We start from the raw sequence: 22989 nt of genomic DNA, 5'->3' as shown, positions 1-22989 counted from the left end.
TCTGCGTTGGCGAACGGCGTGGGCCGTGACGTCACTGCGCCCTGACGTCCAGCCGACGCGTAGCTTTGGTCTCCCGGGAGACCGCGAAAGCCGTTCGCACTCCGAGTGGAGGTCTAGGTGAGACAATGAATGACTTCCTTGAGTGCCCCCCGGCCTACCCAGTCTTCGGGACGCAGTTCCGGAGCGGAGGCGTGCTGACACCGGGGGAGAGGGGGAGAGGGCCGGAAGGCTGAGCCGCGGCGCCGGGGCAAGGGAATGTGGCCCCGAGCGTCGCCCCCGCACCCCTTTGCGGCCCCTGCCCAGCTTCCGCGAGCCCGCTTGGCCCCGGCGTCCTCTACCGAGAGCGCAGCTCGTCCTCCGCCCTGCACCCTCCTCCTTCCTCTTGCCACAGCAGGTCCCGAGGGTACGGGGTTAGAAGGGGACGGGTTTCAAAATCCAGCAGTCTTAGCTGGCCTTGCAGTTGGTTTCTATTTGGAAAATCCCGCCGCTTCAGGAATGTCTTAGAACGTGAACTTCGTTTCACCTGACCGTGACCTGCTCCTTTGCGGGTGATTCACACTAGGGGAAGGGTGTGTTTACGGAAGGGCCCGAAAGCTGAACGTGAGTTAATGGCCCAACATGACACTGCTGTGAGGAAGGGAATCGGAAGTGAACAATCCAGGACGTTCCTGTGTTTTCCACATCTTCCTTGTGATCCTGTTATAGAGCAGGTTCACAAATACTTAGTGGTTGCTGCCAGTTTCACTGCACCTCTTGCTCAAGGGCAGCCTGCATGTATGTAATGTGAAAGAATAAAAGAAACTGACTTCATAAAACATGCAAAATGATGTGAGAGTGAAGTAATAATTTAAAAAATTGCCGTGTTGCCAAAGGGGAAAGAGACTTTCCTCCTCCCTTTCTTGAGAAACTTTGTATTTGTGAATGTTTCCACCGTTCCTTTAATACCTATGCAATTTTTAAAACGACTCAATTTTTCTCGAGGACTTGAGAAAAATTTCTTTAAAATGTAAACATCAAGGAAGCAATCTGTCATCTTGGAAATTTCGCCTAGGCTCCTTAAATTAGTACCAAGGGCTCTGTCCTAGAGATTTGTATTCCTTAGAACAGTCGCAATTAACTAGCGCAGATAGCTTCTTCAATTACTAGGTCAATTGAAAACAAACTATGGAATTGTATAACAGACTATTGAGAATGAGTTACCGTTTCTCTTGAGAAGATGTATGTAATGGATTGTATCTACACAGTTATATAAAAAAAAGTGGAGTTACTTTCTGTCTTTGTAGTCTCATTAGCAGATTGGCTCTGATGTGTGTCACAATCTAGTTAAATGCTTATTCAGTAATAAGACTGTTTTCTTTCTGCATTGTGGAGAGATTTTTTGGGGTGGCAGTATTTAATTCTTCAGTAATCAGAACCTGCCAAATTTCCCCACTTGCTATAATAAGGCTACAAAGTTGGAATAGCTTTAGAGATAAAGAGGATACTAAACAAAACTGTTCCACTGGTCCCTTGTTTATACTGTCACTAGATCCATACTCTCAAATAATTTTATGGGTGGAATTTAAAAAGGAGATTTCGTTGGTAATTTTAGGAAAAAGTCTACTCCCACCAGAGTTTAATTAAGGTGATGCCATCTTATTTTACTGATGGTGAGTCCATTGTAAAATGACAGAAGAGAGAATAATGAGCCTTCTGTGAATAATGAGCTCTTGCCACATCAGAGACAGTCTGCTGAACATCAGATTATTATGTACTTGGCTATCTGGGCCTATGTTAGCTATGTCAGTTAACTTTACCCTCATAGTTAACTCCAGTTAACTTTACCACACACACACATTATCTTTATATGGGAAGAGAGTCCATTAGTTATTTGTTTTTAAAAAGCATCTCATTAAAACAGCAGGCTTGGGCGCCTGGGTGGCTCAGTGGGTTAAGCCGCTGCCTTCGGCTCAGGTCATGATCTCAGGGTCCTGGGATCGAGTCCCGCATCGGGCTCTCTGCTCAGCAGGGAGCCTGCTTCCTCCTCTCTCTGCCTGCCTCTCTGCTTACTTGTAATTTCTCTCTGTCAAATAAATAAATAAAATCTTTAAAAAAAAAATAAAAATAAATAAATAAATAAATAAATAAATAAAACAGCAGGCTTTGTGTTAACACAGGGGATGAGGAATTTTCTTTCCAACAATGGTTGCATGATTAAAAAAAAAAATACCGCTACTACAGAAATTTTTGTCAACTATAATTTCCCTAACACTCTGTAGTGGCTGAGGTTGCTGTCTCTGATAGAGTACTCTGCCTCCAGTCTATCTTTGTGTCAAAATCATGCTCTGATCAAAAGCAGACGGCTTCAGGAAGCCTTCCATAGTTTCCAATTCCCACCCGAAAGATAAGACAGGTTTCTTTTCTGAACTCCTAGGTTGTTCCTTCTCTACCACGCCTGGCCCTCAGACTTTCTTCCTTGCTATGGAATTGTGCCTGTTCATACTCTGCTGCCCTCTTTCTACTTGTCACTCCTCAGATGTATATATAAACATTTCTTACGAAACTGGACTGTGTATTCTCTCTCAATAGTTGGGAAAGATTAAAAAAAAAAAAAAACCCGAAAGTACTTCCTTCAGTCACCTTGTGCAGTTATAACAAAGTAGTGATAGAATTTTATGTTGAGTTCTTTTATTACCTGGGTGGCTCAGCGGGTTAACCCTCTGCCTTCAGCTCAGGCCAAGGTCTCAGGGTCCTGGGAGCTTGGGGCTCTCTGGTCGACGGGGAGCCTGCTTCCCACTCCTGCTCTCTGCCTGCCTCTCTGCCTGCCTCTCTGCCTACTTGTGATCTCTGTCTGTCAAATAAATAAATAAAATGTTTTAAAAAAGAAAATGAAAATCTATTAAAGTAAAATATCTGAACAAAATTATGTAAATGTTCATCTTAAAATGAACACTTCTCATGCTTTGATGCACTGATCTTCCATGTCTGCAGATGATATTTAATTTGATAACTGTCTTTTTCATACTTCATCCTTTAAACCAGCATTCGTGTCACAATTGTTTTTCCTATCTGCTGAACTAAACTACTATATTTAGATATTTTTCTGTTAAGTTTTTGAACCCCCTTTTATAAGGAAACAGAAATAAATGGGCCTGTTTAAAATTTTAAGTGACATTTATTCTGTATTTGCAAAACAAATTGTTAGTAGTAAACGACCACAGAAATTACAATTAGACTATATAGTTCTAAAGAAAAAGAAGTTTTCTAAGTTGTCTGTTATCTTTTTCATTCTAGTGGCCTAATAACTGAGAAAAGCCCAGTTGTTTGTACCTTTTAACATTGAGTTGACAAAATAACTGTTGAAAGTTATCACCATTCATCTCTGAGTACTCCTAAGAACTTATATCTTTTAATTTGAATTTTATTCACATTGTTTCAATTCTGATTATTGTTATCAATGTTTTTAGATTATTTTACTTGAGAACTCACATTTTGGAAATTATGGATCGTCACATCCCCATGCATGCATTACCTGAAGAAATCCAAAAGGTATGATATTGGGTTATTACAGCATAATATTAAGAACATTTTAAGGTAGTTAGTTGTAAAACCTGGGAGAATGATTTTAGAGGTTTTACACTTATTTTCATCAGGGCATCTGCAATGAACTGATGGAGTGGTTAAGGAGAATAACCATAATGGCCAAACTAGAGTTCAAATTAGTGCAAAGAATGTTTAACCTGTGAAGGAGACATCTTTAATTCCAGCATAGTATTTGACCAGGTATTTGTGGAGCTTTTGTGAAAAGAGGGCCTCGGGAATGTCCAAATACTAAGGTACTTTTCTTGTAGCTTTTCAGGAGAGAAAGCTTATAAAAAATGGAAATACATGGCCCTGTTTAAAATTTTAAGTGAACCTTATTCTGTATTTGCAAAATGGATAGTTAGTGTAAGCCATTATAGAAACTACAGTTACTTTGTAACTTTTTGTTACAAACGCTAAATGTTGTGATGCTAAATGTTGGTGTCTCTCTCCATATAAAGGTCTATTTCAGTTTCATCTTATTTTTTGCCACTTATCATGTACCAGACACTGTTTTAAAACCTTTCATATATATCTGCTCATTGAATCTGATTAACATCAATTTTTCTTTACAGTTTCTATCCTCCTTTCCTCCCTGTGAGTTCTTATCTGTCCTCAGGCAGAAGCATTTATCCCATATTTACTTTGGCAATGCATACATTGTTAACAGTTTAATTTTTAAAATATCTCTTTGAAACTGATTGACAAATTGTGTATTGAAACCTCAAACATTAACTATCATTAATCATTGAGGTTTTTTAGTAAATCTACAGTCAACTCTTAATTAACCACCAATCCATTACTTTTTAATTAAAAATTGCAGTCATCTCTCAGATATGCTTTTATCCTTTGTGCACATTGCTTTGGGCTGCCTGTTAGCATTAATCATTCCATTGATTTAACTTGATGCTTAATGTTACTGCGTGTCCTTCAGATTTATGTAAAATGCAACCTAGCAGGAGCTGGAAGGGAAAAGACCCAAAAAAGACCTTTTAAACCATTGCATTTCATTTTCTTCACCTTTTAAGTTACATGTAAGAGATAATAAGCACACAGAGAGCTTAGCTATGCTATATATATCTGAGAAATGGTGATTTTATATCTTTAAAGACATGGTGTATTCTTCCTCTCTCACTCAACTGAGTTCCTTCCATTGTGCTAGACTGGTATGGTAGAGATTAAGAGAAACAGACCAAAATAGTCTGAAAGAAACAATACCCACACTGCAGATCCCAAAGAAGAGGATATATAATGACATGAAAAAATTACTCTAAAAGATAGTTTATGATTTAAATATCATATAAAGTAGTATATTCTTTGAGAATGGAGAGGTGGCAGGCAAGGGGGAGGAATCCCTGGTATTGGGATGGTCCACATAAGAAGCTATATGTGGGGGATAGACCTGGAATAGGCCCCCTGAAGGCAGAGTATTTCTATAGACAGATGGGAACAGGATATCCTAGGCCAGGGTAACAGTAGCTTGCTGGTGAGAAAAAGCTGGCCAAGTTAGAGGACGTTTAACAATATAAATGTTTTGAATACATGAAAGAGTATGTATTTATTTTGACTATTGTTGTAAGAGTTGCAGAATGCATTTTTCTCATGTTTAAGTTACTATATAAGTAAATTGTTTAAAAATGATAAAAACTGAACCTTTCATAAATCTGCAGTTATATTCTTCCGGCAGGAATGGCAGGCAGCTGTCCGTACAGTGCAGAGAAGGGACATCAGGAGAAACTCAGCTGCCTAAGGCCTTGGACAATTATGCTGATTATAACCCTTTTCTTGCTGAATGTTTAGAATGTAAAGTGCAGCTCTGTACTTTTTCAGATCTAAGTTAGATACATTTATACCACAAATTTTTATCAAGTGCCTATTATGTGCTAGACATTGTTCTGGATACTTGATTATAAAGCAGTGAAAATGTGTACATGTAGCCACAGCCTATTAAGCACAACCTAAGAATAAATCAGTTATTTGTTTTCCACAACTTCTTACCAACCTTTGATTCCTCTAGCTTGTCCATAATGTAACTTTTTAAATTGCTCATTGATCAGGTGGTCTATTTAGTCAGCTTGCATACATCATTCTGTACAGAACCATGTTAAATAGATAAATAGCTTATAATGGTAATAGGAATACTTCAGATTAGAACCATTTCATTATTTTTTTCAGTTTTTTTATATTAAATTTTTATTTTAATTTCAGTACAGTTAACATACAAGTGTTATATTAGTTTTAGGTATACATTTTAGTGTTCAACAATCCTAGAACCATCTCATTATTAATATGAAGAAAACAAGTCATTTTTTCCACCATGGCTTTGAAATTGTGCTCATTTCTTTATTAGATAAACAAGTATGTGAGGTGTATTGGTCAGTATGTGGTGACAGGTTTTTCAAAGGTTTATTTATTTATTTAATTGTTCTTCTGTTAACTTTTTGTGTTAGTTTTTATGCTGGCTCTTCTTTCTAGAGAAGCCCCTGCTGTGTTTCCTTCCCTCTCCCTCTCTCCTTCCTTCCACAGGCAAGGAAGGTTAGTGTAGAAATTAGGAAAGAAAAGGTGAAATTTTCCTATCTCTTTCTTTCTATACTTTTGCTATATGATCAGGAAATCGATGGTCAATAAATCCCTTGAAAGATACATGATAAAGAATGTGAAAATGCACTATATTGTACTATTAATAGCAAAATTGGTAGTAATTGAAAGAGTTGCAAGAAAAAGTAAAGGTGGTGGGGACAGGTGTGAAGAACGCTGATGACAAGCGTTCTTGTTAGAGAACCCATTTCCTGATTAGAAGCCTACAATTGTTAAATTAGCTTCCCCTGATCTCATCTTCTTAGGAAATCTTAGAGAAGAAAGAATAAAATAATCTTTTTGACTCCCATTCCTAACTCTTTCTGCCTTTTATCATAGTTTCTGATGGAGCATAAAACACACCTCAGACATCCATATCTCTCAGTGGAAGAAAATGTAAAACAGGCCCATGGGCTGGATGGCAGGACCACACTTGTCTACTTTGCTGCTAGACTATGGTTCTCTTCTGAATGTTCTTAGACTGTATCTCTAAATCTACTCTCTCTGGACTGACTTAACCCCTGCCTGTGTCCAACCTCCATTATCCAACAGCTTTGCTTGAATTTTCATCCAGTGTTCTGGAAGAATGCACTTGGTCTGAGTTTAGAATTGCCACAATTTAAAGCTAAAACTATGCTTCTAAATCAGCAAAGTAATAATTCTTTATTTATTCCCTTTCTGAATGTCAACTGATGAGACAGACAGGTGGGCTTTTGTTTTTAGAAAAAGAAGCAATGAACGACTTTCCTTTTGCTGATTTCATTAGGGGACATAGGCAGAAGTCAAAATAACTCCAACAAGCTAATGGAAAAATTAGTTCTTTTGCAAAAGTAGAATTGATATCTTGTTTTTTGAAAACAGTGACAAAATGAACACTTGTAATAGGATTTTAGCTTCAGAAGATATTTATCACCACAGAACACAAAGTAAAATAAAGAGATCAGAGTTGTTTATTTTACAAAACAGAAGTGGTGCTGCAAGGACTGGAGAGCACACTGTTCTTTCTGGGATAACAATCCCTTTCTCTAGAGTAACAGCTCATTTTGTCCTGTTTCAGTAAAGTAATTTTAGTACTTTGGAACTTTGAAATTTATTCAGAATAACAGTTTTATATTTCCAAGCACAGATTGTCATTGCCAGAAAAAACAAAACGTAATTTTCCAGGTCATTTTGGGCCACTGTGGCTAGGGTCAGATTTGGTGTTGAGTTAAAGTAGAGAAAGAAAGAGAATATAGTCATAGAAATGTTAGCACTAGTGTCCTGGAAAAATGATATTTGTATGTGAGTGTATGTGTGTTGTGATTTTAAGCAGTCGTAGTTTTAAAAGTTAATGACAAAAGAAATAGGAAGCGTAGTTTTTGGAGAGACTATTCAGTTAATATTGTGATCCCAGATAGTTCGTTAGGAAAAACAGTTTTTTTTTTTTTAAATAGTACTATGAATCTTGAAAACTCTGCATCTGTCAATCTGTAGTCCAAAATACTGTTTTGTTTTTGTTTTTGTTTTTTTTTTTATTTTTTTTTTTATTTTTTTTTAAAAGATTTTATTTATTTATTTGACAGACAGAGATCACAAGCAGGCAGAGAGGCAGGCAGAGAGAGAGAGAGGAGGAAGCAGGCTCGCTGCTGAGCAGAGAGCCCGATGCGGGACTCGATCCCAGGACCCTGGGATCATGACCTGAGCCGAAGGCAGAGGCTTAACCCTCTGAGCCACCCAGGCGCCCCTGTTTTTGTTTTTTAAGTCCAAAATACTTTTGTTGGCTGGCTACAAAGAGTCATAGAGTCTAAGGTGAGGGAGGTATCCCAGGGGGAAAATAGGTATTGGAGGAAATACACTTTGGAAGTATATTTATATAAACTGAGTGTGTCATGTATAATTTATGTGTGAAGCCAACATTTCTTAAAATTGCTCAATAAAATTTCTTTTAAGGGTTAATCTCTCTATGTCACTCCCTGATTTATTTTTACTCTTATTATTTTAAAAGTAAACTTCTTATTTTGAGATCGTTGTAGATTCACATGTAATTGCAAGAAATAATACCAAGAGATGACAGCTTCTTCTTCCTCAGCCCCACTTCTTTCCTCAGTTTCCCCTAATGGTAATATTTGGCAAAACTGCAGTCTCATGACCAGGATATTGACATTGATACAGTCAGGGTGTAGAACAGTTCTATCACAACAAGGGGTCCTCATGTTGCCCTTTAATAGCCACACTCACCTCAGCCTATCTCTTCACACACCTCCACTACCCCATCTCCCACACCTAATTCATGAACCCTGGGAGCCATTGATCTCCAAGAATTATGTTATCTAAATGGAATCAAGCAATATGTAACCTTTTGGGATTCCTTTTTCCCCTCAGTGTAATTCTCTAGAACTTTATTCAGATTGTTGCATGTATCATTCGTTTATTCCTTTCTGCTGCTGAGAAGTATTCCAGGGATGAAGGCACTGCAGTTTAACCTGTGGAAGGACGTCTGGGTTTTTTCCAGTTTTTGACTAGTATGTATAAAGCTGTAAATATTCATGTGCATGTTTTTATGTGAACATATGTTTTCATTTTCCTGGGATAAATGCCCAAGAGTGCAATTTCTACAGTAGTTGAATTGTACAGTAGTTGCATTGCATGTTTAGTTTTTTAAGACACTGTCAAACTTTTCCAGAGGTCTGTCCCATTTTGCATTCTCACCAGCAATGTATGAGTGAGCCACCTTTTCTGCATCTTTACCAGAATTTGACGTCATTAGTGTTTGTGCTAGCTTTTTGGATAGGTATATAGTGATACCTCATTGTAGTTTTAACTTGCATTTTGTAATGGCTAATGATGAATGTCCTTCCATGTGCTTATTTGGCATCTGTATATATCTTCTTAAGTGAAGTCTCTCTTCATGTCATTTGACCATGTATTTTCTAATTGGATTTTTTTTAAACTGTTGAGTTTTGAGAGTTCTTGTGTAATCTAGATAATAGTCCTTTTTCAGATACATGATTTGTAAATATTTTTTCCCTAGTCTGTAGCTTGTTTTTTTATCCTCTTCACAGGGTCCTTTGCAAAATAAAAGTTTCAGATTTTGATAAAATCCAGCTTACCAGTTTTTCCATTTATGGATTATGTTTTTGGTATCAAGTATAAGAATTCTTTGCCTAGAAAATCCTGAAGATTTTCTCCTAGGTTTTTTTTTTCTTCTAAGATTATATTTTTATGTTTTATATTTAGGTCCATAATCATTTTGAGTTAATTTTTTTAAATTTTTTTTTAAAGATTTTATTTATTTATTTGACAGAGAGAGATCACAAATAGGCAGAGAGACAGACAGAGAGAGAGATGAGGAGAAGCAGGCTCCCTGCTGAGCAGAGAGCCCAATGCGCGACTAGATCTCAGGCCCCTGGGATCATGACCTGAGCCGAAGGCAGAGGCTTAACCCACTGAGCCACCCAGGCGCCCCAATTTTTGAGTTAATTTTTGTATCCGGAATGAGTTTAGTATAAGTCCGTTCATTCGTTCTTCCCTCCCGCCCTCCCTCCCTCTTTTCTTCCTTACCTCCTTCCTTTTAACCTATGAGCATCCAATTGTTCCATCACCATTTGTTGAAAAAGCTGTCTTTCGTTCACTGAGTTGCTTTTGGACCATTGCAAAAAATCAGTTTGGCATATTTATGCAGATCTATTTCTGGGTTTGCTATTCTGTTCCATTGATCTATCGCTCTGTTAATACCACACAGTCTTGATTGCTATAGTATGTCTTGAAATCAGGTAAAATGATTCTTTCCACTTCATGTTTTTCAAGATTGTTTTAGCTCTTCTGATTCCTTTGCCTTTCCATATAAATTTGAGAACAGTCTCATCTATATCTTTAAAAACATTTTGCTGAAATTTTGCTGAAAGAATTACATTAAGCCTATATATATAAGTTTGGGGACAATTGCTTTTTTAAAAAAAGATTTATTTATTTATTTATTTGACAGACAGAGATCACAAGTAGGCAGAGAGGCAGGCAGAGAGAGAGGGGAAAGCAGGCTCCCTGCCAAGCAGAGAACCTGATGCGGGGCTTGATCCCAGGATCCTGGGATCATGACCTGAGCCGAAGGCAGAGGCTTTAACTCGCTGAGCCACCCAGGCGCCCCGGCAATTGCTATTTTTAATATTTTGAGTCTTCAGTATGTTTTTCTATATATTTGGATCTTCTTTGGTTTTTTTCATCAGCATTTTATAGTTTTTAGCATATAAGTACTGTATATGTTTTGTTAGCTTTACGCCTAAGTATTTCATTTTTTTGAGCAATCGGTGTTGTATTTTTAATTTCCCTGTCCATGTGTTCACTGGCAGTTTGTACAAATATAATTAGTTTTTGTATGTTATTCTTCAATTATTGATCTTGCTTAAACCTATTTGTTCTAGTTTTATTGTAGATTCTTGGGATTTTCTATGTAGACAATCATGTCCTCTCAAATAGGGATAGTTTTCTTTTCTTTTTCTTTTCCTTTCCCTTTTCTTTTCTTTCTTTCTTGTATGTATACCATTTACTTCTCCTTGCCTTCTTGCCCTGGCTAGAACTTCCAGCATTATGTTGAATAAGAGTGGAGAGAATGAATATATTTGCCTTGCTACTGATATTAGAGGAAAAAACACATAATTTTTCACTGTTACCTATAATGTTGGCATAGGGGTTTTTGTAGATATTTTTTGCCAGTTGATCTTTAAATTGGTGGTATAGCAGTTTGACTTATTGATAAAGAAGGGTCCTGATGGTATTATGAAATGGTCAGGTGTCCTATATACTTAATGATTCAAGAGGTACACTGTCCTATCTTAAAGTGTTTCTCCCAATCCTAATGAAATTCACTAGCTAGACACTCTGCACCTTTTTGAATGGAAAGCCTCTTAGAAAGATTAACATTTTATATTGCTGTCACTCTTACCTTTGTGGCATAATTTACCCATTTTTTTCTTCCTTATTCAAGTATGAAAAGCCTGGGAGGGGTAGAATAAGGAAGAAGGAACAGTTTTGGAGCAGAGAATGCCTCAGATGGGCAGCAGTAGGTTACTCAAGTGCCTTTTCTAGGTAAAGCACAAACAAGAACTTGGAAAAGGATCCAAAGCCTAAATAAACCTTTTTAAAAATTTTGCATCATTTTTATGTTAAATAACAAAATTTTTAAAGTACAAACACTGCACATGAACAGTTTGTTTTATAATTTATTTTTAAAGAGCTGTACGTTTGTTTAATATCCTGTATTTGTTGATGCCTCCGCCAAAGTGCATCTTGTAGAAAGCAAAACATCCTGCTAATGATAGCTCTTTTGTCAAGAATGACAGCATGTCATTATTTTACTTACCAAATGGGACATTATATAACACAAGTTATAAGAATGAAGCACAAATTATGTTTCACAAAAAACATAACTTTGACTTACTTCATTTGGGAACACAATTATAGTATTCAATAATTTCTCAAGTTTGACAAAAATGTCCTAAGTAATTAGCCCATACAAACAAAGAATTTGAAAGGGTTATTACATTTCTTTCTATTGTAGTTTTACTTATGGAAAATTATTTACAAGTTAATAACACTGAAAACTTTTGTTCAATATACTTATTTAACATAGATCGATCAGTGATTCAGATTGTACTAGGCCAAATCTGGAGACTCTTCTTATGGACTTATTATTTTATAATTTGATTGTCTTGTTTCCTAGATCTTAATGTCATGTTTGGGCTCTCTTTGTTGAACTTCTAGAAGACCTGTTCTATAAAATGTATTACTTCATATATTTCAGCTCCCTCCACCCCACCTTTATGGCTGTGGTAGAATAGCATCCTAATAACTTTTGTAACTGTGAAATGTATACTCTTTCTGTTTTGTACATCAGGCTGCAAATAAGCTCCAGCCAGCAAGAGTCTTCTTTGGGATGAGGATAAGGCATTTTGCCAGAATCTGGGCAAGAACCATGATTAATGGGCATAAGGTTAAGAATGAAAGTGCCTCCAAGTAAGAAATATAATTTTCAAATTGATGAGAAGGAACCAAAACTCACAATGAGCAAAGGAATTATAAGAAAATACCCATCTGCTCTGAATTAGTTCAGGTCTCTTGACCTAGATAAATTATATTTACAGGAACTGTTAGTGCCTTTACATGGGATTGTGGAACTACTCTTGGTGATCTTTGAGAACATGGAGAGAGTAAGAGGATAACGTACACATGCCATCCCATGTGTAAAATAACCATAAATCACAACCAGTGAACTCAATTTCAATCCCAGACAATATACTAGAATATATTTATTAGACAGTGATGGGGGGGTACCTGGGTAGCTCAGTTAGGTAAGTGTCTGTGTTCAGCTCAGGTCATGGTTTGAGGGCCCTGGGATCCAGCCTGGCATCAGGCTCTCTGCTGAGTGGGGAGTCTGCTTCTCCCTCTCCTTCTGCCCCTCCTCCAGCTCATGCACAGGTATGTGAGCTCTCACTCTTTTAAATAAATAAATAAAATCTTAAAAAATAAAAGGTGATTTGTGAGGATATACTAGAGAAAGCAATAACTCTTGAGCCAATTTTATGTTCATTAAGGGAAGTGGCATGTAGGTTCTGCCATTCCATTTTGTTTTCTTTTTTTTTTTTAAGATTTTATTTATTTATTTGAAAGAGAGAGATCACATGTAGGCAGACAGGCAGGCAGAGAGAGAGAGAGGAGGAAGCGGGCTCCCTGCTCAGCAGGGAGCCTGATGCGGAACTCGATCCCAGGACCCTGAGATCATGACCTGAGCCGAAGGCAGCTGTTTAACCCACTAAGCCACCCAGGCGCCCCCATTTTGTTTTCACTTACTAGATCTAGGAACTGTGGTAGCCATAGAAAATATGGGCCTTATGAAGACATTTGACAGGGGCGCCTGGGTGGCTCAGTGGGTTAAGCCGCTGCCTTCAGCTCAGGTCATGATCTCAGAGTCCTGGGATCGAGTCCCGCATCGGGCTCTCTGCTCAGCAGGGAGCCTGCTTCCTTCTCTCTCTCTGCCTGCCTCTCCGTCTACTTGTGATTTCTCTCTGTCAAATAAATAAATAAAATCAAAAAAAAAAAAAAGACATTTGACAAAGTTTGTCATAATATTCCTGAGGATGATATGAATCAGTATAAAGATAATTGGGTAGTTTAGTAACCAGCTGAAAAGTGTACCTTCAGCTCTTCAAATGTGCTGACATGCTGTGGAGTTCTTTCCTTGATTTTGTCATAGTCAAATTTTTAATTAGTCAACATTTTTAATCAATGAATTGGATGAATAAAGCAACTTATAAGGATTAGTTTTGAAAAAGACACATAGTTTAAAATTTCCTGGATACCAAAGTCCGTAAATAAAGGCTGAGTCTAAGATACACCTATTTTCAAAATATATGTGTGTCTAAGATATTTATGTATAAGTATATATGTTATTTATTTACATTTATAATTATATTTATTATTCTGCATTTCTATATGAAAACCTATTACTCACATAATAGAATGAAGTTTTTTTGGTTATAAGAAATAGGTACTTTAAGGGGGTAGGGGAGTAATGCAGGAAGATTGGGCATGGACCCCTAAAGGCAAGTAGGGCAGCCAGGTCTCAAGAGGAACTGAGGTGAGGAATTCTCAGGGCATTGGTTCTTTTTCTCCTCTCTTACTCTGGATCCAGATTATCTTTGTCTTATCTTGTCTCTGTGTGTCTTCTCATTTTTCTCCCTCATTCCAGTAATGTGGCTAACTCTGTACTTTGCATATGATCCTTCTCCATTAAGACTGCCTAAAGGTGTCCCAAATACCTGGGTCTTCAACACTTAGAAGTTTGGTTGGCTCATACCAGCTTAGGGCTTGGTTCTTCTTGGTCTAATATCTAATCCCCATCCCCCAATCAGCCATGGCTAGGGAGGATGGGTAGACAGAGTTTTAGTCATTTTACCAAATAGAGCAGCCACTACTGTAGAAGGTGGATGCTCTAAAAAAGTAGACATGGGCAGGAAGGAATAGATTAATATATTTAATACAATGAAAGATAATTTTGTACTAAGTACTTTTTAAAAATAGGGCCTTTATTTAACACAAAACCCTGTTGTAGTATATCATATTAACATATAATTGCTGAAAATACAGAAGACAGTTGTGATCTAAGGTTGCAGTAGAAAATACTTCCGTTGATATTACTTATGAGATATTAGAATGAGGGAGGTTTGAGCCCTCTCTTACTCTGTTTTAGTAAGACCAACCACACTGGAATATTAAATTCTGGGCACCATACTTTGAGACATATATAGAACACTGGAACAAGTTCAGAGGAAATTATTTAAAATAAGGGAGAAATTCAAAAACATGTCATATGGGAAACAGCTGAGGGAAGTGGAAGTGTTGACCTGGAGAAGAGAAGATATGGAGTGTTCCTGAAAGCTGCTTTTAAGTATTAGAAAGAGCTCTGTGTTGTTCCACATGGTTTCTATGAGGTCTAGGGCCAGTGGATGTTCCAGGGAGGCAGATCTGGGGTCAGCATGAGAAGGAATTTCCTGATAGACAAAGCCATCAGAAGATAGACAGGCTGCTTATATCATTTGGGATGTTGAAATAGAGTCAGGATAATGACTTACTAGATTGGGATAGACTTTAGGAACCCATCCAGAGCTTGAACCAAGTTATCTCTATGATTTCTTCCAAACTTGTTATTTTACAAATCTGTAAATTTGGTATTGCTGGCAGTTAGATGATTGATATAGTCATTCATCTGTATCTCACAGTATTATGTTTTTTAATTTGAAATTTTTATTATTGAACTTTAGATGAACAAAATGCTACTGTGAAAGAATTTGTTACTAGTTTGTTTCATCTGACTCATGTGTAATTATACTGATAGACAGATGAGGTAGTGTCATTCCTAGTTATGGGAGCAGTTTCTACAATCTTTAAAAGAAAATTTTAAAAAAAGATTTTATTTATTTATTTGACACAGAGAGACACAGCGAGAGAGAGAACACAAGCAGGGTGAGTGGGAGAGGGAGAAGCAGACTTTCCACTGAGCAGAGAGACCCACGTGCAGGACTTAATCCCAGGACTCTGGGATCATGACCTGAGCTGAAGGCAGATGCTTAATGACTGAGCCACCCAGGCACCCCCCACTTAAAAAAAAAAAAACAATTAAAAAAAAAAGATTTTATTCATTTATTTGACAGAGACCCAGCAAGAGAGGGAACACAAGCAGAAAGAGTGGAGAGGGAGAAGTTTCTACAATCTTAAGGGAGGTTGCATTAAAAGTAACCCTTCAAGTGTTGCTTTCATTTTAGTGCCTTGGAGCAAATATTTAATGAAGCTGTCTCTCATTCTTTGTGAATAGCAGGACAAGTAGAGTAGTCTGCTTGAAGAATATTTATATATTTGAGACAGAAAAAAGAAGTACCTCTCTCTCGACTTTGCTTAAAATTCCATTTTTCACTGCTCTTGTGTTGACTAGAGATGTATGAACATTTTATTTGATGGAAGGAAGAGGATTTAGCTGGCCGTCACATGGCAGATAAATATAACATAAATGGTTACAGGTGTAGGTGCTGGATTTAGATAGACTTGGGTTTAACCTAGGTCTCCATATATCAACTGGTTATTCAACTTCAGTGGTCACCATTTCCCTATCTAGAAAATCTACCACAGATATCTACCGTGCCTATGTGAAGGGAAAAGAACAGAGAGAGAAGAGGTTGGGTTCAAAATATTTTTGCTATTTGTGGTTTTATGACAGAATTCTGGCATAAATTTTGTTAAATTCTGTAAAAATCATAAAATGTTAAAACTGAACAGGAACTTAAGAGTTCATTTGGTCCAATGCCAGAATTTTATAAATGAGGAAAAATAAGATCTGAAAAAAGCCAAGAAGCATGTCCAGGTTCACAGTGCAGCTGGCAGTAAAAGGCCAGTGATTTCTTTCCACTTCATGGAAAACTCATCTTAAAACAAAAATTTTAAAGATGTTTTCATCATTTTTAGTTTTATTTTATGGAAAATATTCCAAGGGTAAATCTTTCTTAGAGATACTGTGGAGAAATAATCACTCTGAAAGACCCTTTTCTAATTCCAAGATTTTGTGTCAGAGTCGGTATCATGCCAGTTTTTAAAATTTTACCCAGATGTAGGCAATGTCATAATTATTACTCCATGGCATAGTCCAGTGTACATTTACTTCAGCTGACCAGCATAGTTGCAATGATATCTTCAGTGGAACTTTGCTTTTCAGAATTTAAAAAATATCCTTTCAATGTATGTATGTCTGTCTGTTTTCTAGATGTCTCCTGAAGAAAAAGTTTGTAAGTACTGTGGAGTCAGCTATCTGATCCTTCACGAGTTTAAGGCTATGGAAGAAAAAGTGAAGGCGATGGAAAAAGAGATGAAATTTTATCAAGGAAGTGTAGACCGTGAAAAGAGACTTCAAGAAAAGCTACAGTCTCTTAGTCAAGATTTTGAACAGTACAAAATTGACAATGAATCCAAAACAGAAAGGTTAGAGTCTATTATTCTTTTCTGTCATTTATTTAGTTTGAAAGAAAAGTACAGGAAAGAAATAGACTTTGAATGTTTTTCTAAAATTTCTCTGTATCAGTTATGTTACAATTTAATATATTTGAGTTCATTTTATTATTAATAATTATTAAATATAATTACTATAGTTTGAGCATTTCTTTAAGACATGTATTTAAATAATTAGAAAGCAGTTAATTCAGTAATTATATGGTGAGATGGGTTAAGTTTTAATTTTCCCCAGATGTATATCCTAATTTTATCATTAGGAAGATTTGTCTAGCAAAAACCAGGTGAATTTTGGTAGTTTTTGATACTTGATACTGTTTTTAAATGGCCTCAGACATTTAGATTTGTAGAATAAAGTTTTCATGTTTTGAAAAGGATGCCAAAACATTAATATTGGTACATGATTCTAAATCACTGAAATTTGAATAAAATTGAGGAATGGGTTCCTGATGCTGTTGAATCTAATCAGCAATTTAGTCTGCTTGAAGACACCTCAGTGGTTTTATACAAACACTTCGGTAAAAGGGTTTTGCTGGTATTTTATGGCTTTTCCTTTTTTATAAGTGAATATTTCTCTATTTAAAATATCAACAGTTGATGTTAGTAAATCTTGAATTAACGAAGGTAATGAGTATCATGTCTTTGTAAAAGTAGGAACTTTGTTAGATCTCCTAGGATTAAGAACTTTAATTATAAATTTTTATAATTACATTTAATCTCCATTGAGTCTGATAGTTCTTAAACTATTACTAAGAAAATTTTGTTACAGTTTCTTGAATATCAAATCTGAATAATAAAGTATTTTGTAATATTTGGGTAGAAAAATAAAGTTTGAATATTCAGTTTAAAATTTTAGAGTTGGAGGGTTTTTGCCTGTCAGAGCAGAAATTCTTTTGCTTGCTGTATTTACATTTTACTTTCTTTAATAACATGTTACATTATATAAGTCATATATAAATACACAAAATAAAAGAAGTATATAGAAGAAAAGGAAAGGAGTTCCCTTTTTAATTCTGATTTCTTCTTACTGGAGGTAAAATTGCTTTTAATGGCTTGGTGTATATCTTTCTAGGTCCATTTTTGTGCCTTTACCCTCATTATAGATATATTTCTTTAAGATAGCTAATATATTATATAAGACATATAATTTAAAAACCTTTATCTTTTAATAGGCCAGTTTTTAATATAAGCAATATATTAAATATATCATTCTGTGACGTTTGCCACTTAATTTATATATATTGAAAATTGTTCCGTGTTAATATATATAGATTTATCTTTTTATCTGTTACATTTTCCTACTAAGAATATGCTATAATTTACTTAACTTTTTCTTTCTAACATTTAGATTATTTCCAATCCTTATTACAGACAGTACCTATATTTATGTTCTTGTGTATGTATATTTTCTGTGGGATAAATTCCTAGACATGAAGTTGCTGAAAGAAAGGAAAAGTCAATTTAAAATTCTAAAAAATGTTATACCAAATTGTCCTTTGAGAAGATAGTGTTAATTTTTATTTGGCCTATTGTTTATAAAGTGGCCATTTTCTTACTTGTTGTTAATATTAGAGTTTTTCAGATTTTTACTTTTTTTTCTAAGGGGAGAGAGGGGCAGATGTAGAGGAAGAGAGAAAATCCCATGCAGGCTCCATGCCTATTGTGGAGCCTGATGCAGGGCTTGATCTCATGACCCTGAGATCATGGCCCGAGCCAAAATCAAGAGTTGAATGCTTCACTGACTGAGCCACCCAGGCATCCCATCAAATTTTTGCTTTTTTCTTGAGTCAAAAAAGTTACTTCTTTGGTGTTAATTTGTGTTTCTTTATTGCTAATGATGTTGCACATTTTTTTACATGTTTATTAGACATTTATATTTCTTCCTCTATTAATCATTTGTTCATATCTATTGTCCAAATTTCTATTAGGTTGTTTAATTTTATCTATAGGAGTTTTTAATATAACATGGATATCTTACTTTGTTTATATATGTTGCTAATATTTTCTCATGGTTGCTTATCTTTTCGTTCATTGTGTTTTTTCTGCATTGATTATTTATTTGTTTGTTTACTATTCCATGCCAAATTCTGATCAGGGTTCTGTGTCAAGTTCTCTTGGTTATGAACAACAGAAACTTACCTGATTAACAATAACCTAGATTTAGCCAAGTTGAAAAACCAACATATGTTTAAAAATATTATAGCATTGATGTTTTAGTTAACTTTTTAAAAAATTTTATTTGTTGACAGATCACAAGTAGGCAGAGAGGCATGCAGAGAGAGGGAGCAGGAATCAGGCTCCCTGCTGAGCAGAGAGCCTGATGCGGGGCTTGATCCTAGGACCCTGAGATCATGACCTGAGCCAAAGGCAGAGGCTTAACCCACTGAGCCACCCAGGTGCCCCTGGATATGTTTTTTGCAAGTATTTTCTCCAAGTCTGTGGCTTTGTCTTCTAATTCTCTTGACATTCTCTTTAGCAGAGCAGATATTTAAATTTAATGAAGTCCATCTTATTGTTTATTTCATGAAACTTGCCTTTGGTGTTGTATCTAAAAAAGTTATCACCATAACCAAGGTAGTCAAACTTTTCTCCTGTCATTTTCTAGTTTTCTAGTTTTGTATTTTATATTTAGGCCTATGATACATTTGAGTTAATTTTTGTGAAGGTGGTAAGGTCTGGTTTTTTTTGGTTCGTTTGTTTTTCTGCATGTGGATGTCTTCTAGTTACTTTCAGCACTGTATGTTAAAGAGACCCTCTTTTCTCCATTGTGTTTGCCTTTGCTCCTGTGTCAAAGAGCAGTTGACTATATTTATGTAGATCTGTTTCTGGACTCTCTGTTCTATTAATATCTTTGTTCTTTTACCAGTACTACATTATTTTAATTATTGTAGCTTATAGTAAATTTGAAGCCAGGTAGTGTCAGTCCAAATTTTTTTTTTCTCCTACAATATTGAATTGTCTGTTCTAGGTTTTTTGTCTCTCCATGTAAACTTCAGAATCCGTTTTTTCATATAAATAAATTCACAAAATAACTTGTGGAATTTTAATTGATATTGAATTAAATCTGTACATCTGTACATCAAGTTGGGAAAAATTGGTATCTTTATATATTGAGTCTTCCTGTCCAAAACGTGGAATATCTCTTAATTTATTTAGTTAATCTTTGTTTTCTTTTTTCTTTCTTTCAAATTTTTATTTAAATTCTAGTTAGTTTACATATAGTGTAATATTTAGAATTTAGTGATTCATCACTTACATATAACACCCAATATTCATCACAGCAAGTGCTCTCCTTAATACCCATCCTCTATTTAGCCCATCCCTCACCCACCTCTCACCATTGACCCTCAGTTTGTTCTTTATTGTTAAGAGTCATGGTTTGTTTCCCTCTCTCTCTTTCCCCCCACTTCCTTTATGTTTTGTTACTTAAATTCCACAAATGATTTCATATAGATATATAGATATATAGATAGATAGATATAGATATATATATATTCCTCATTATCTTTCTCTATTCATCAGCTGATGGGACTTGGGCTCTCTCCATAGTTTGGCTATTATTGATAATGCTGCTATAAACATTGGGGTGCATGTACCCCTTTGAATCTGGGGTGGTTGGGTTTTTTTGTATCCTTTGGGTAAATACCTAGTAGTGCTGTTGCTGGGTCGTAGAGTAGTTCTATTTTTAACTTTTTGAGGAACTTCCATGCTATTTTCCAAAGTGGCTGCACCAGTTTGCATTCTCACCAACAGCATAAGGGGGTTCCCCTTTCTTGGCATCCTCCCCAACATCTGTTGTTTCCTGTGTTGTTAATTTAACCATTGTGACAGGTATAAGGTGGTATCTCATCATGGTTTTGATTTATATTTCCCTGATGATGAGTGATGTTGAGTGTCTTTTCATGTGTTTGTTGGCCATCTGTTGTTCTTTGGAAAAATGTCTATTTATGACTTCTGCCCATTTCTAAGCTGGATTATCTACATTTTATTTTCTTATTTAGATCTTGTACATATTTTGTTAGAGTTTCTTAGGGTTGTGCCCAAGTATTTCATTGGGGGGGGGGGTACTAATGTAAATGGTAATCTGTTTTTAATTTCAAATTCCATGTGTTTGTAGTATATAAGAAATTGACTCTCGAAAGTTCACCTTGTATCTAGCAACCTTGCTATAATCACTTACTAGTTCTGGGAGTTTTTTGGTTGATTCTTTCATATTTTCTACACAGGTGATCATATAGATTTGCATACTACAAATTTCAGTAAGTTGTACTTTCATTTTCACTTAAAGTATTTTTAAGCTTCTCTTCTGAGTTCTTCTGTGACCCATATGTTATTTTTTCATCTCCAAGTATTTTGGGATTTCCCAGCTCTTCTGTTTGATTTCTAGTTTAATTTCCTTTTGGTCTGAGCACAGACACCATATGATTTTTATTCTTTTAAATTTGTTAAGATGTGTTTTATGGCCCAGAATATGGTCTGTCTTGGTGAATGTTCCATGTGAGTGTGAAAAAAATGTATATTCTGTTTTTGGATGAGGTAGTCCATAAATGTCAATTATATCAGTTGGTTGATCATGCTGTTGTGTTCAACTATGTTCTTATTGATTTTTAATGTGCTGGATCTGTCCATTTTTTATAAAGTCTTCAACTATAATTATGGATTTATCTATTCTTGTAATTCTATAAGCTTTGCCTCATATTTTGATAATCTGTTGTTAGACTCTCTTGTTAAGGATTATTGTGTTTTCTTGAGGTTTTGACCCCTTTATCATTGTTATACCTCTTTTTAACTCTAGTAACTACTTTGCTCTGAAGTCTTTTCTGTCTGAAACCAATACATACATTCTCACTTTCTTTTGATTAGTGCTAGCATGGTATGTCTTTCTCCACTGCTTTATATTTAATCTATTGGGTCTTTATATTTAAAATGGGTTTCTTGCAGACAAGAATATTTGGGTTTTGTTTTTTGATACGCTCTGACAATCTGTCTTTTAATGAATGGATTTCGACCATTGACATTCAAAGTAATGACTGATATAGTTAGGTCTAGATCTACCATTTTTATTACTCTTGTTCTTTGTTCTTATTTTTGTCTTCCACACTTTTCTACCTTTTATGGATTTGAACATATTATATCATTCCATTTTCTCTTAGAATATCTGGGTTTTTTAAAAACTTTTTTTAGTTGCCCTAGAATTTACTATATATATATATTTTCAAGTCTGCTTTCAGATAACACTATACTGCTTCATGGGTAGTGTAAGTACCTTATAATAATGAAATATTTGTGATTCCTTCCTCCTATTTCTTATACCATTGCTATCATTCATTTTACTTTTTTTTTTTTTAAAGATTTTATTTATTTGAGAGAGAGAGAGCAAGAGAGAGAGAAAGAACAAGAGAGAGAGTAAGCACGAGCCAGGGTAGGGGCAGAGGGAGGCAGAGGGAGGGGAGGAGCAGACTCCCTGCTGAGCAGGGAACCTGATGCAGGGCTGGATCCCAAGACCCTGTGATCATGACCTGAGCTGAAAGCAGACACGTAACCAACTGAGCCACCCAGGAACCCTCAATTCACTTTTAATTAGGCATACATAAATATCCATATATATTTTTAAAAGCACACATAATCAAATACATTATTGCTCAATTATTAGTTTGAATGAATTGTTGCTTATTAGATTAAAAATAAGGAAAAGTTTTTAATTTACATTCACTTAGTCCCTCTCTGATGCTTTTGCTTTATGTTGACCTGAGTTTCTGTTCTATATTCTTTTACTTTTTTCTGAAGAATGTGTTTTAACATTTCTTGCAAAGCATGTTGACTGGCAGGCAAATACCCTCAAGTTTTTTTTCTCTGAGAAAGTCTTATTTCTTTTTCACCTTGAAAGGATAATTTTACAGAGTACAGAGTTTTATGTTAATTTTTTTTCTTTCAAACTGCAAGTATTTCATTCCACTCTTTTTTTCTTTTTTTTTGCTTGTGTGATTTCTGAGGAGAAGTTGTATAGAAGACTTATCTTTGTTCCTGTATAGGTAAGGTGGGTTTTTTGGGTTTTTTTTGTTTTGTTTTGTTTCGTTTTGTCGTTTCTGGTGTTTGTTTGTTTGTTTGTTTTTAATTATTTATTTGACAGAAAGAAAGAGCACAAGCAGGGGGAAAAATAGGCAGAGAAAGAGGGAGAAGCAGGCTCCCTACTGAGTAAGAAGCCCATTGCAGGGCTCCATCCCAGCACCCTGGGATCATGACCTGAGCTGAAGGCAGACACTTAACCTACTGAACCACCCAGGTGACACAGGTAAGGTGTTTTTATCCTCTGGCTTCTATCAAGTC

The 22989-nt window shown here is 35.8% G+C and overlaps 1 protein-coding gene across 2 annotated transcripts in view; it reads left to right on the top strand.

The window, feature by feature from the left end:
- LEKR1 (leucine, glutamate and lysine rich 1) overlaps positions 1 to 22989 on the top strand; it is a 189456-nt gene continuing 166467 nt past the window's right edge. Inside the window, exons 1-3 of one of the 2 annotated variants that reach the window (XM_059163678.1) lie at positions 1 to 117; positions 3447 to 3528; positions 16421 to 16635. In XM_059163678.1, the coding sequence (XP_059019661.1) occupies positions 3481 to 3528; positions 16421 to 16635 (263 nt within the window). In that variant the 5' untranslated portion in view covers positions 1 to 117; positions 3447 to 3480. Of the gene's footprint in view, positions 404 to 3446; positions 3529 to 16420; positions 16636 to 22989 lie in introns of both variants that reach the window. The other variant, XM_059163679.1, reaches the window with a different exon arrangement.

The sequence above is a fragment of the Mustela lutreola genome, chromosome 2, assembly GCF_030435805.1.
Source record: "Mustela lutreola isolate mMusLut2 chromosome 2, mMusLut2.pri, whole genome shotgun sequence".
NCBI lineage: Eukaryota > Metazoa > Chordata > Mammalia > Carnivora > Mustelidae > Mustela > Mustela lutreola.
The sequence above is the reverse complement of the archived record's forward strand: the minus strand, read 5'-3'. Positions and strand labels throughout refer to the sequence as shown.